Below are 14229 nucleotides of genomic sequence, written 5' to 3'. Positions count from 1 at the left end.
CATAATAGCCTTATCCACTAACACTAATTTTTAGACATGTATGTAGAATTCTGCAAAATGGAAAAACATTTACACAAAGACGATAAACAGAATATTAACACAACAATATTAATACAGATAACAAAAATGTAAATACAATGATCATCTGTTAGTTTTTTGTACAGGCTGTGCAATAAGGGCAATTACTACAGTTTTCCATATATAATGATATTCAAATATTAAACTGCTACATGCCACATCCTGGTATGGAACCACATGCAAACATGGGCGTTGGAACCACATCCAGAAAAAAATCAACAGCAGACACTGCAGTATTAATGTTGTATATATTATTCAGCTGTTTCTCTCTTTCCCTTGTCTGTCTGCAGGTTGTGGTCCTGACGACCAGGACCCTTCCCATCATGCCCCAGAGGTCCGCCCGCGAGGTCTCCTTCATCATCAACAACGCCGACAGCAAGGCCCTGCTGGGCAGCAGGAGGAGCTCCCTGATTGGCTGGGAGAGCAGCCTGGAGGACGTACAGGTACGGTGGACAGAAAATCTCCAGATCATCAGAGTTGTCAGGTCCATCCCAAATTCTGTCAGTTTCTTCCATAATTGTTTTTCTCGTCAGTCTACAATAACATGCTTGGTATCGCTGGAAAGTAGAAAGTCCGAGCTTTCCAAGGATCTAAACGCAGCCAGCCGTAGCAGTCAAACTTCACATTTTATAGTCACACTGACAAAAATCGATGTTCTTGCCAAAATATTTCACCAAGGCTTATTTTCGCCAAAAACGGCAGGTGTTAGTTACGTTTCTACCGTAACTTTGGACCAACTGGAGGTCAGGGGGGTTTCACCAGCCATTTTAGTCCAGACAGACTGGAGCTCTATGGTGGGAGCTCAGGCTCTTCGTCGCCATCTGGTGGCTGTATCGAAGTACTGACACCAATGAGCCGTATACCATTCTATTCCACTGACTGAGCTGAAAACAACGATACGTCACATGTGAGGAAAGACCCCAGCGATCTCCATGAATCTGCCTGTATAGAATGGAGCTCTATGGCCCATATATATGAATATTGATCAAACTTGATCAATATTCATTGTTTTTATTACTATTTCAATGTTTTTGGGAGATTTATGTTATTTGTAACATGGCTATATTGAAATAAATAGTGTTTTGAAGTAAATACCCAGTAAACAGTCAACATGTAAACAGTAAACATGGTGATATTGCCTTTGAAATTTAGATTATATACTAGGCGAGGATGAAAATCTTATTTTTTCCTTTATTGCATCTCCATCTACTCTGGAATGGTAATAGATATAGGTTTACTTACAATGAATTCATATTCCTGAGCTTCTTACCTATCAAAGGAGACCAGAACTATGCATATAGGCCTTATGGTTGAGGAGCTATTCCTGATTCATTTTGGGTATGTTATTTCAGGCGTTTTTTCCTGAATTTTCGCTAGGACAAAGAAGACTATGAAACTAAACTAAACTATGACGCACCCTTAAATGTTGACTTCATGTTTAGAATTGGACCACACCGCAGTACTCGTAGTAGTAGTAGTAGTAATAATAATAATAATAATAATAATAATAATAATAATTATTATTATTATTATTATTATTATAATAATAATAATAATAATAATAATAATAATAATAATAATAATAATAATAACTATGTAGCACCTCACAAAGTGCTTTGACAGTCAAAATAAAAGTAAAATGGTCTAAATGAATTTAAAAAAGCAATGGAACAGTCTGAAACTGTCATAAATTATAGTTAGCTTGATAAAGTTCAGTGTTAATGTGGAAGTGCATGGTATTTTAATACTTTTTGGTATGGTAGAGCTTCTTTTTATTATTGAGCTTTGATTATTATAGATAAGTAGGATGAACTTGATCGCTCTTTTCTTGGTAACCTGCCCAGCTCTGCCCTAGATGGCAGGATAGAGGTATTCAGAATTTGCCTGTACAGATAAGATGTTATCAAGGGTTAGGGCTTGGTCTAGATAGTGAAGAAGAAGAATGCTGTAAAGCTGGGGAATTCAACCATGTGCAATGTAGGGCAAAGAGTCTGCGGGTTTTCATTCCAACCACACACTACAGCAGGTGATTTCACTGGTTGAAGGTTTGCTAATCACTGAAATCACCTGCTGCAGTGTTTGGTTGGAATGAAAACCTGCAGACTCACCGCCCTCCATGGCACATGGTTGCCCCCATCCCTGCCATAACACCTTGATAACATCTTGTTACAGACATATTCTGCATACCAACAGAGGCTCCTCTGACCTGCCATCAGGGCAAAGCTGGGCACAGTTTATTATTTGCTGTTTTTAATACACTGTTAACATTCATTCAGTCACTTAGCCAGTGAGTCAGTCAGATGAAGGAGGATGGCAGACATGCTTCAGTCAGGTTTACAGTATTTGATTCACACTCCTGTTGACTCTTTTAATGAAGTACTCTGTTGAGGTGAATGCAGGTAAAAGCCATTATCCCTTATTAATTTCCCTTATTAAATCTATACCAATCACAAAGGAGGAGATGTAGATAAAGAGAAGCAGGTGAGAATTGAGATGTGTACTGTGCAAAAGGGGCTGCAACTCAACATCACTCCCTTGCCACTGTGTCCATGCCACTGAAAGGCACCACACTCTCGCTCAAGGTGTGGGTGTTTGTGTTTGTGTGTGACCAAATTCAGCCTATACTAATATTCACTCCAACCCAGTTGGAGGGCTTTATCAGCATGCACTTATGCCTCCCCTAACCAGGTGGGTTAGGGTTGGTGCGAGTGGAGGAGTTGCCCCTTTTTAATTTTTTTGCCCCTGCCCCTTAGAGAGTCTGTGCACACCACTGCCTCACAGTACCCACCATAACAAGATTTTTATATTTTATTTTCATACATTATCATATAGTGTGGTTTTAGCCTTATTATACTTGGCTTGTGTCATCACACGGTAAAACTCCATTGTTATGACCACCTTGTGTCCAGGAGGATGAGGATGATGAGTATGAGGAAGAGGAGAGCCTGATGGACGACACCGTGCAAGAGAGCGGCGACGACGACGATGATGAAGTTATTGTTGGTAAAAAGACTTACCAGGTCAGTTACTTTCCACTCAAATTCATTTACGAAGCGCTGTTGACAAACAGGTCAACACACAGTGCATTTTACAGAAATAAAGACTATAAGGAGATATTAAAACCGAGTAAATGTATCACAAGTTATTAGATGTAAGTTGAGACCGAGAGCTGGAGTAAATAAATGGGTTTTCAGTCTTTTAGAGGCCTTTTATTTTTATCAAGCTCTGTTTTATACTGGTCTCCAGGTCATGCTAGCTCACTGATATCATGAGGAAGAATTTTCTTCAAGCAAGAAAAGTGTACATTTTGTCTGGCTCTTATTTATTTACAAAGTGCTTCTCTGTTATTCATTTATTGTCCGAGTGCTGAGGCTTTCACTCCTTACTTTTGGTTGCTTGTGAAGTTGGAAATTGAGGAGTTCAAGATTAATTTTCTTGTTGCACTCATTTTATGTTGTGATGGATAAGAGGGACGGCTAAATGACTGAAATGTAGAATTGTACATATGGTACATGGTATTTTTGCACTGCACAAACATTGTGGCCAATACTGTGGTATCTTTCCTGTTGAAGTTTAAGTTTCTGTAGGTGGCGCTCTTTTCTTTGTCTGTTCAGCCATGGTAGCTATCGCTGCTCAATGCTAACTACCCAGTTCTTCTTCTTCTGTTTATTCCAAACAATCCGGAAACGTAGAACACATCACTTGCCAAACTATTTTTCCCAGGAAAAACCTACCGGACACCGGGTGTTTAGAACAGCAAATGTAAAATCTTTCCTGAACTGGCTATCAGTTGAATTACTATTGTGTTGTGTCAATCAGTAATAGAGAATAGCAAAACAGACATTTATTTATGTTAAAATGTTGTAGATTATTACTTAAAAAACAACATTGAGACCTGCCCATTCTTAACTCCCTGCTGTTTCTTCCCTCAGCGGCAGGTGGCGCTGCTGGAGAAGCTGCAGGTGCAGCTGAAGAAGGAGCGAGCGGAGAGCGTCCTGCTGGAGGCGCGGGTCCGAGAGGAGGTCAGCAGGGAGTTCACTGAGCTCTTCTCTGAGATGCAGACTGATTACAAGTGAGATTCCTAAACATTTTTTAACCTGTATCCAGGAAAGGATTTGCTGAGCACGTCATGTCATCTTTTTAACCAATGCACTGCCTTACATTTACACAGTAGCCATCAATTTCAGGCTGTCTGGAAGTGTCATTAAAGTAAATGTGAGACTTATTCAGTGTAGTCAAAGTCACACCAAGAAACTGCAACCTCTAAACTGAATTCACAGTCACAGGCTGCATTTAAGAGTATGTAAGAGTAGGAAATCAGGACCCCAGACACCCTGACTTTGTTGCCAAATGGTTTTGGATTCAACATGTTAACTTTTTTCCTGTGGTCCCAGAATTTAGATATTTGGTAGGTAAAGGTTAAGCTTGTGGTCAGAGGATTAATGTAGGTCTAAGCAATGTCCTGACAAATATAATGACACACCTGTGTTTGTTTGTGTGTGTGTGTTTCAGTGATCGGCTGGCGAGGGAGAAGGAGATCCTGGAGGAGCGAGCAGAAAGGAGGCTGGAGATCTTCAAGAACCTGGTTGGAAAAATCGCCTCCACTGGACCCAGCCAAGATACACAAGCCATGGTAACGCAGCCTCTCTTACGCCACGATCACACCGACTGCGTCACCTTTCCAATGACAGCTCATTTATTTCAAACATTTCATTTATTCTGTTGCAGGTGTTTCATGCGGTGGATTTGTTCTAGTTATATTCTATTTATTAGTTCTCATGATGAAAACATTTAATTACTAAATCAAAGTGTCAGTGAAAAATTGTTGAAATACTACAATCAAGAACCAAGTGTGATCAGATTCACCTCGATACATTTGAGTGACAAGATCCTTAGTTCATAGTTCATATCAACACACCCAGGTTTCAGAAATAAAACTGCATTACAGATTAAGTGTGATCCTGGCCTTAGCCTGCTTCCAGCTGCAGTTAGGCATTGAAAAGTATGTGTATTTGTGCAAGTTTGTATTTTAGTTTTTGTTTTTAAAGCTGAAATACGGGTGCTTTGTTTCCCCCACTGGTGGCAAAATGTATTTGAAATGGTGTGCGGACTACAACTAAACAACCGTGGAAGCATTACATTATCAATTATAGCATCAAAGAAGCTGTAGCAGCCAGCATGGCTCACCCGTGAACTGTTTACACACTATTAAAAATATCTGTATGGATGTAAAATGCAGCCGAACAGGGGTGACACCTTGGCCATTCTTCTCCTGATGTTTGCTCTGTCCTGCAGGACAAATCCCTGGACATGGACGGCATGATGGACGGCATGATAGACTCCATGTCCAGCGACCTGGCAGGCATAAAGAACGCTGCCGAGGCCGCCCACTCCTGCCTGGGTTCAAGCTGGCCGGGGGACCAGGCGGGCAGAGCTGAGACTCTGGAGGATCTGGACAACAAGGTGTCGGCGCTGAGCGAGCAGCTGAGGAAAATCCAAGAGCAGCTCGTTCACAAAAACACCGGTAAAAACAGAGTGGTGGTTCTCTTCCTTTAATACCACAGTACACTTCCACAAAATCCCAAGTCACACGTATCTATCAGTGGCTTAGAAATGTGTCATTAAGCCAAATTACCATACGAGAGGAGCAAAATATAAAGCAGTTATTTATTTTTTATCACGTTACATCTGTTATTCATCATTGTGTAAATAATAAATAAGTTAATAAATAAAAAACTATTATGTTTTCAGAACTGGATAACGTTACCAACCAAGCGTATCAATCCAACAAGGAGCTTACAAAGACCCAAAAGGTAAAAGATACTGACTTCTTTAATTATGAATCACTAAAATGCATTTGATTCACTTAATGTTTATCTGATGTGCTACTTGTGCTCATTTGCAATTTGGTAAGTGACTTTGTTGTATAATACTTGAATGCAGGTTGAAGAAATCACCGATCAAATCTTACTCTTTTGCTGTTATCACTGTTGTGAGGTGAAAACCTCACCTTCAAAATGTTTTAACTTGACAACCATGCATTTTTAAGTTTAATTGGTTTTGAAAACGTTTCATAAACCCAAGCGTTGTAGAACTTTCTCAACGCAGAGAGAAACTTGAAAATCAAAAAAATTTGAGTTACAAGGTTTTCACCTGAAAGTGAGTATATGCATCTATTGATGTGAGTCTATAGAGCTGTAAGAGCAGTTGTAGCTCAATGCTCCAGTGCTTTGGCTGTATTTTCTGCTTGTATAGAGCTTCTTTTCCATGTACAAGCCAAACCCTTCAACAACATAAGTGAATCTACACCAAATTTTGGTGGTCACATAAATTCTGCATGTATCAAGCAACAAAAAAGGGTCTTTTGCCTCCAATATATCTGTTGACATGAGGTACAAAGAGAAGAGAGTTAGAACTCGCTATCCCAGTGCTTCTGCTCCTAAGTGTATCTTTCTCTTGTAGACTCTGGAGTCTCTGGAGCTGAAGTTGTCTGAGCTGATGGAGATCTGTAGTGAGAAGGATGAGATGATCTCCAAACTCCAGACCACCATGGACGGGCAGGTTGAAGATGCCACCAAAGATGTAAGAACGTTTGGTACTAAAGGCAGGGTTCCCTTGGTCATGGGAAACCTGGGGAAGTCATGGAAGTGTTTTCTGGACCAGGAAAAAGTAATGGAAAATTAGGGGATAAATGAAACGCAAATTTGTTCACATATGATATATATTTTCAACTCGCATAGGTAGACATCAACTTTTTAAAAAGGGTGGATATATCCTTTTACAATGCATCTCTTCAGTTGTTTTCAGTGATAAACTATGGATTAGTTTCTCACAGAAGAAGTCTCAACAACAAAGCCATTTTTGTTGCAGGCAGGACAGGAAATATTTTCAATCACTGTCCACTTTTACTGTTTCACCAGCCAAACAAATAATTCCAAACAAATTTTTAACGCACAAATGTAGCAGCCAGCACCAAAATGTACCGACATTCTCCTGGTGGCCACTGGTGATATTGTGCCCTTGTAGACCAGAGGCTGATTTGAAGAAGGTGTGACATTTTGGTATAAATTGACCGCATCACCCTTGTTCCATCAAATTTTACTCGTATAGCACATGATACACAGGGAAACTTGATGTGCTTTACATAAAAACAATAAAAGCAGTGCAAACCTGCCATAAAAACAAGAAAAAAACTGTAATATAGCTAGTGGAACTAAAATTGGCTTCCCCAGCTTTTCGATTTAATCCTTGGAACAACTAGGAGGCCGGTGCCAGAAGTCTTGAGAGATCTAGTTGGATCATATCTAAGCCACTTGGAAATGTATTATGGGGCCAGATCATTTAGAGCTTTGTGGACAAGCAGCAGAATCTTAAAGGATAAGGCTGGTGTTTTTTAATGCATTGCTTACCCTCAACAAATCCTATGAAAATAACAAAATCAACAATGTGTTTGCTCTACTCCCGTTACTCTCTGACTTCCCACGTACCGTTTTTAGCCTTCAACCCAGAAGTCATTGGCTCCAATTATAAGCTAAAAACCTTTAAATACAGCTCACAAAGACATAGTTTACATTTTTAAAATCGCTAACTGTTACCACAAAAAGTCAGGCTGTTGTAGTTATTACCAAATCAAATTCAAATGGGAACAAATTCTTCATTACGCCGGGGACTATTTTCGGTGCTACGGAACTACTTTCCTGAGATCGCAAACGTGTTTACGGTCGGCTTATTAAGTTGTTTTAGGAAAAAGTCGGCTGGCCCGGTGCATCGTGATGATGAAATATGTTGCCCAGAGCAACGGCATGGCTCTTTGACGTGTTTTTAACCGTTTTTTTTAATACAATGGAGTTCTATGGCTGCTGGGACATGAGGCTGCATTGGGCACCGGCTACATGGACGAGATTTGTTGGCAAAACAAAATCATTGCTGATTTTGTTATTTTCATAGGATTTGTTGATGGTAAGCAATGCATTAAAAAACACCAGCCTTATCCTTTAAAGCCGGCTCTGAAGCTTTCTAAGAGAAAGTGTAATATGTTCACTTTTTCTTGTCCTAGTCAAGACTCTTGCTGCATCATTTAGAATAATTATAAATTCCATTGATGGCAACAATTTACATGCCTACCATTGCTTTTTGTTAAATATGAACAAATTGCTCATTGGTTACTCATTTTGTGTGTGTGTGTGTGTGTGTGTGTGTGTGTGTGTGTGTGTGTGTGTGTGTGTGTGTGTGTGTGTGTGTGTGTGTGTGTGTGTGTGTGTGTGTGTGTGTGTGTGTGTGTGTGTGTGTGTAGAAGGAAACTCTAGACTCCATCCGGCAGGAGATTCTCCGCCTGAAGACCAACTGCAGCTGCTCCTTGAGCAGAGAAGCAGAAAGGCCCAGCAGCTCCCGTACCGAGGCCCGCAAGCGGCAGGGCGACGCCCAGCCGGACCTGGAGGGACAGCCCCCGCTAAAGAAAGGTACGGGATTGGCTGTGAACACAGGAAACAGACCGAGCAGAGAGAAGAAGCAACCCGCCCGCCACCGAGTTTATCTCCAAACCAGAAGGAGACTGTCGGCTCTCAGGAAGTGACGCCTGGCGAACCAGACGACCGTTTACATGTCTCCTACGCCGCTGTGGAAAAGTTTAGAAAAAGAGTTTGATCTGAATTTGCATGTAACAATGTAGAAAGGTTTCTGTATACGTATGGAAAAACATTGTTCAGCCCCAATACACATTGCTACGGTGTAATTTCACTTGTGATATCAGCTTAAGGGTGATGTGGCCTATTCCCCAGGCACTACCAGCATACTTCATATCGAACAACAACAGAGGTCTTCCAATCCAGTCAAGAAATTAAAATCTTGTAAAGTTTATTCTATGTTATTGCTATTTTATGTAAATAAAGATGACTTGTTTTTGTTTTTTGGTCTGACATTTTGACACATGTACAGTAGCGAGATTCTCATATTTGTCAGGGATTTTGATTGTGTCAAGTAAAATCTTCCTGCAGTTGATGACTAGATATGAGTAAAGCTGACCTGTTTGACAGGTTTAAGAGCCGATTTGATCAACAGTGTGTCAAAGATCACTGCCTTTTTCAAAATGTGCTTGCTGCCTACCATATACACTGTTCTGGAAGTTATCTAATAGTCTTATCAGTTGAAAGGCGCAGTCATCACCACCTGCATACTGTATTATAAGATGCTTACACCAAGATTATATCATGCATGTGGATATATATCAGTATCTGTTTGTTTTTGCTTTTCTGTGATTGTGCACCTTGTTGCTGAAATGTCGAGAGGGCTTTCAGGTGTTTAGTGTATTTCTGTGCGTTTGTTTTTTTTGTGTAATATGACAGTTCTGTAGTTTTGTGTTAATTCTGTTCTGGTGAGACTTAATGGAGGCAGCAGTGCAAGTCTAGTTAAGAGACTTTTGGAACGGACCATGAAACTGTACATTTAGCCACCTATTGCTGTTTCACATACACTATATGAGTTATAAATTGACAGTTCCTTACCATGTGTCAAAATTCACCTCTGACCTTTCACCTCCTGTCATATTTCCTCACTTCCTGTGCCAGACTTCCCTGGTGAAGCTGGTGAAGGAGAAGAGGAGCGGACGAGGCGTTGCGTTCAGCTCCAGGAGAGGTCGTCTGAGGTGGCCCGGCTGGAGCGGAGGGTGGTGGACCTGCAGAGGGCGGTAGAGCTGGCCTCCCAGGACAGCCGCTCGCCGCGGGAGGAGAGGAGTCCGCGCGAGGAGGACCAGCTCCAGGAAGTGACCATGGGGGAAGCGCCAAATGCCCTGAAGGAGGAGCAGCAGCAGCGAGGTCACCAGGTAGGCAGATGACTCATGCTTAGTGGGACCAGTTTCCACTGCAGGGCCAGCTGGGGCATACTAATTAGCCTGGTCTCCACTCTTACTACATTCGTTTTCTAACATTTATTTATCCAGGGAAAAGTGACTGCGCACTCTTTTCCAACAGTAACCCATACTGTTCTCCAATGAGCAGTTGGGGGTTAAATGCCTTGCTCAAGGGTACCTCAACAGAGGTAGACTGTTTCCACCTCTCTTTCTCCGGTCACAGACATTCGGTCACCGCCCGCCTCTCTAACCTCTTGGCTGTCACCAGGCCACATATTATTAGCTTGATGTCCCCTCAGGGCCAAACATGGCTGTCCAGTGCTGACTCATTATCTAGGTCACTGAGCTTCGTATATACTATATTTTAATTTGTGTTGAGAGAGGAACTGTAAATTAGGCTTTAGGTTCAAACAAATGATATGGGATTAAATGAAATTAATTGAATCCCATATTATACACACTTTGAGTTGGCCCTGGCATTAGGACGTCACTTTGGATGGACTGGATGTAGGAACAGCCCCAATAACAGCTTTCTTGGACCTTACGGCTCATGAGATGGAGAAATAGATGGGCACACATTTATTCATTTAACTGGTCACTAGAAGTCAGGTGGAAAATTGGATATAGTCCCCATCGTAATAGAGCATAGTTAAGAAAACATAAAAGTAAAAATTTGGCCTCATGAAATCTGACTCAAATCAGAAATCTGCATGTGCACACTTGAGTGATGTGCTTATGTGTGATCGCTTGTTTCAACACTTGCTTGTGTGTGATATCCTTTTAGGATCTTTGCTCTTTTAGGATCTTTGCTGATGATTGTAAAAGTTAATTGGTACACCTATGAACTAGGAGGCGTTGGCTGCTCTTGAGAAGGAGAAGAGAGCCAGAGAAGATGCCCTGGCAGCTTTGGAGTACCAGACTATGGGAAAAGAGGAAGCATTGGCCTCCTTGGAGGAGGAGAGGAAAGCCAGGGAGGAGGCTATCGCCGCACTAGGGGAGCAGAAGCGAAGCAAAGAGGAGGTGCTAGCATCCGTCGAAGAAGAGAGAAGAGCCAAGGAGGAGGCCATGGCAGCTCTCGCAGAGGAGAAGCAAAGCAGAAAGGAGACACTTGCCTCTCTGGGGGAGGAGAAGAGAGGCAAGGAGGAGGCACAGTATGCTCTACAGGCGGAGAGGGAGGAGATCAGCAGGCTGGTTGAGGAGAGAGCGACAAGGATACAGGAGGCTGACACGCTCCGAGAGGAAGCCAGAGAGCTGACTGGCAAACTGGAGGCCACCGAGAGAGAGGTGGGCCATATCATTTAATCCTTTTGGTCAAATTCACCACAAAACAGAACGGGGGTGACTGCGCATATGGATAAAATCTAGGTCTTAAAATTGTTTTGTCTTTCTTGGTTTACATTTTTCTGATGAGAAATCTCCTTTGTTAGGCAGATGTATACTCTGATACAGTTTTTTTTAATGTATTTATTTTTTAGTCTTCTGGCTTGTGTTGGGGTGAAATTCATGTTAAATGTGATATCTATTGGCATTAAAAAGGTCTTAAAAAGTCTCACTTCCAGAAACCTGTAGTCACCCTGATTGAGAAAGGTCTGAGTTTTTTTCAGTTTTGTCTATAAGGAAGTTGTTTATCATGCATCTGTTGGTATCTAAGATTCAGCAATCATGGTTATTTGAGTTACATTAGCAGGTTTTATTGCTATGTACAGTTTTGTATTATCTGCATAAGAGTGAAAGAGAATTGCATTTTATTTCCATAGGTGACCAACCAGACAGCAAGAGCCGAGCGAGCCTCAGTCGACCTCCAGGCTGCCCAGGCCCAACTGGACAAACACACCAAGGAGATCCAGGAGAAAACTGCCCAGATCCTCTCCCTGACCCAGGAAGTTCACAGCCTCAAACAGGAACTGGAGACGTCTGCAGCATCAGCTGGACTTGAGAGGGAGAGTGATGGGCTGAAAGAGGAGCTGTCTGAGCTCAGAAAGGGTCTGGCCGAGGAAAAGGAGGAGAATGAGAGGAAGCAGAGGCAGACACTGGAGCTGGAGCATGAGCTGGCACAGGCAAAAGAACAGATAGCCCACAAACAGCTGACCTCAGACCAGCAGCTTGAACAGCTCACTGAGAAGCTGAACCACCAAGAGCTGGCCTCAAAGCAGCAACTCGAAGAGCTGAGGAAGACACTTCAGGAACAAGACGTAACTTTGCAACAACCACTGGATGAGCTCAGAGGAAAGCTTGAACGGCAGGAACAAGTTTCCGAACAAGAAGTGCAACAGCTGAGATCAAAACTGGAGGAACAGACGCAGACCTCAGATAAGCAGGTAGAGGAGCTCAGACAGAAGCTGAGAGAACAGGAGGCGACATCACAACAGCAGCTGGAGGAGTTCAAACACAAGTTCAGCGAGCAACAAGCAACCTTGGACCAGGAGCTAGATCATTTCAAACAGAAGCTCCACCAGCAAGAGCAGACCTCAGAGCAGCTCAGGGCCGAACTGGAGGATGCTAGATGCAAAGCTCGGGGTGAGATCAATGATACCTCCAACTCTGCTGCCGAGGACGATCTCAAGAAGTTGAACTCTGACCTCCAGGCTGAGGTTGCATCCCTGAGGGCAAAGATCGCCAACATGGAGGAAGAGGAGGAGGAGTGTCCAGGTGAAACTGAGGTGGACACTGAGGCGGCTAGCAGCCAGCTAGCTTCTTCACTGGCCGGTAGAATGGCAGAGACGGAGAGATTGCTGAAAGAGAAGGACGAACTGATGGAGAGGAAACTAGAAGAGAAAGAGCAAACATCTGCAGAGAAAGAGGCGGAGCTGCAGAAAAAGCTAGCGGAAAAGGAGGCGCGGGTGGCGTCCCTGCAGAAGAGTCTGAGAGAGGCACGGGAGCGGCGGGAGGAGGAGGAGAGCCAGGCGGTGCAGGAGGCCCGGCGGAGGGAGGTGGAGAGGCGCAGGGAGCTGCTGGCGGTGGCGGAGGAGGCCATCGCTCAGAAGGACGCTGAGCTGGAGAAGAGAGCGCAGGAGATCAGCAGGTAAACCTTCAGTTCTGTTACGGGGAACAGGGTGGGAAATTACAACCAGCCAAATTCTCATAAGTTTGGCTGTGGCTGGTAATTTTGTCTTCTCTAGCCACTAGCCACGTTCTCGATTCAATACAACAATACAACAAAGTCTCACTATGCAGAATTATGTTTATTTCTGAGCCAAAAATCTTTTGTAGCGATGGCATTGGCTTGCTAGAATGTAAGCAACAATTTAAAAATGTAATTACAATGTGCAAATAATATAATTTGGATGGAGAGCTTGTGAAATTGTGATGGGCAAAGCCGTCTCATACATAGACGCACTGCTGATGTGACAATGTGGTTTTATTATAAAGTGTGACGGTACGTGTTGTCGTAGAATCATAAAAAAGATTTAGTTATATGTATCGCCATACACTCCATGCAAACTCATAGATGACGTAGGCCTACATTTCTTGTGGTGAGTGACGTCATGTGGGTTTATTTACATATGAGAAGCGGACTATGGGAGTTTACAAAATAATAGACCTATTTCTTTTAATGTTTTTCATTTAGTTATTGGTGTTAAGATTCATTGGACACTGTTTGATAGCACTGTGGTATAGAGGAGTGAAGTGCCTCAGCCTGACTGACTGACCTGAGTTTTCCTCTTGAAGACCACAGCGCTGTGGCAGTCACGATTAGGGCTGTCGATTAATCTGTCGATTATTTTCTCGATTAATCGATTAGTTGTTTGGTCTATAAAATGTCAGAAAATGGTGAAAAATGTCGATCAGTGTTTCCCAAAGCCCAAGATGACGTCCTCAAACGTCTTTTTTTGTCCACAACCCAAAGATATTCAGTTTACTGTCACAGAGGAGTAAAGAAACCAGAAAATATTCACATTTAAGAAGCTGGAATCAGAGAATTTTGACTTATTTTTCTTAAAAAAAGTACTCAAACCGATTAATCGATTATCAAAATAGTTGGCGATTAATTTAATAGTTGACAACTAATCGATTAATAGATTAATCGTTGCAGCTCTAGTCACGATGTGGTAAAAAGTTAGTTTCATGTCCTGCAAATTTATTTTGCGGCTGATGCGGCTTCGACCCTTACACTCCTTAATATCGGTTGCTTGTAATGGTGATGAGCTAAGAATTGATGCTTTTTCGACTGTTGCACTCATTGTAAGTTTCTCTGGATAAGCACATCAGATAAATGGACAAAGTAAAGGGAAGAGGCTGGGGTTTGCCGTTGCCAGTGGAAACACTCCCCTAAATTGTTTTGCAGCAGTGCGGTTGGAAGGAATCTT

General features: G+C 42.4%; 1 protein-coding gene across 1 annotated transcript in view; it reads left to right on the top strand.

The window, feature by feature from the left end:
* LOC139914645 (kinesin-like protein KIF20B) overlaps positions 1-14229 on the top strand; it is an 86827-nt gene that overhangs the window by 11960 nt on the left and 60638 nt on the right. Inside the window, exons 13-22 of the mRNA XM_078288646.1 lie at positions 369-521; positions 2988-3098; positions 4011-4150; positions 4591-4711; positions 5374-5613; positions 6541-6660; positions 8417-8537; positions 9642-9895; positions 10772-11206; positions 11680-12944. Coding sequence (XP_078144772.1) covers positions 369-521; positions 2988-3098; positions 4011-4150; positions 4591-4711; positions 5374-5613; positions 6541-6660; positions 8417-8537; positions 9642-9895; positions 10772-11206; positions 11680-12944 — 2960 coding nt within the window. The remainder of the gene's footprint in view (positions 1-368; positions 522-2987; positions 3099-4010; positions 4151-4590; positions 4712-5373; positions 5614-6540; positions 6661-8416; positions 8538-9641; positions 9896-10771; positions 11207-11679; positions 12945-14229) is intronic.

This window comes from Centroberyx gerrardi, chromosome 15 (genome assembly GCF_048128805.1).
Source record: "Centroberyx gerrardi isolate f3 chromosome 15, fCenGer3.hap1.cur.20231027, whole genome shotgun sequence".
In the NCBI taxonomy this organism is placed as follows: Eukaryota; Metazoa; Chordata; class Actinopteri; order Beryciformes; family Berycidae; genus Centroberyx; species Centroberyx gerrardi.
This window is presented reverse-complemented; position numbering and strand designations above follow the sequence as displayed.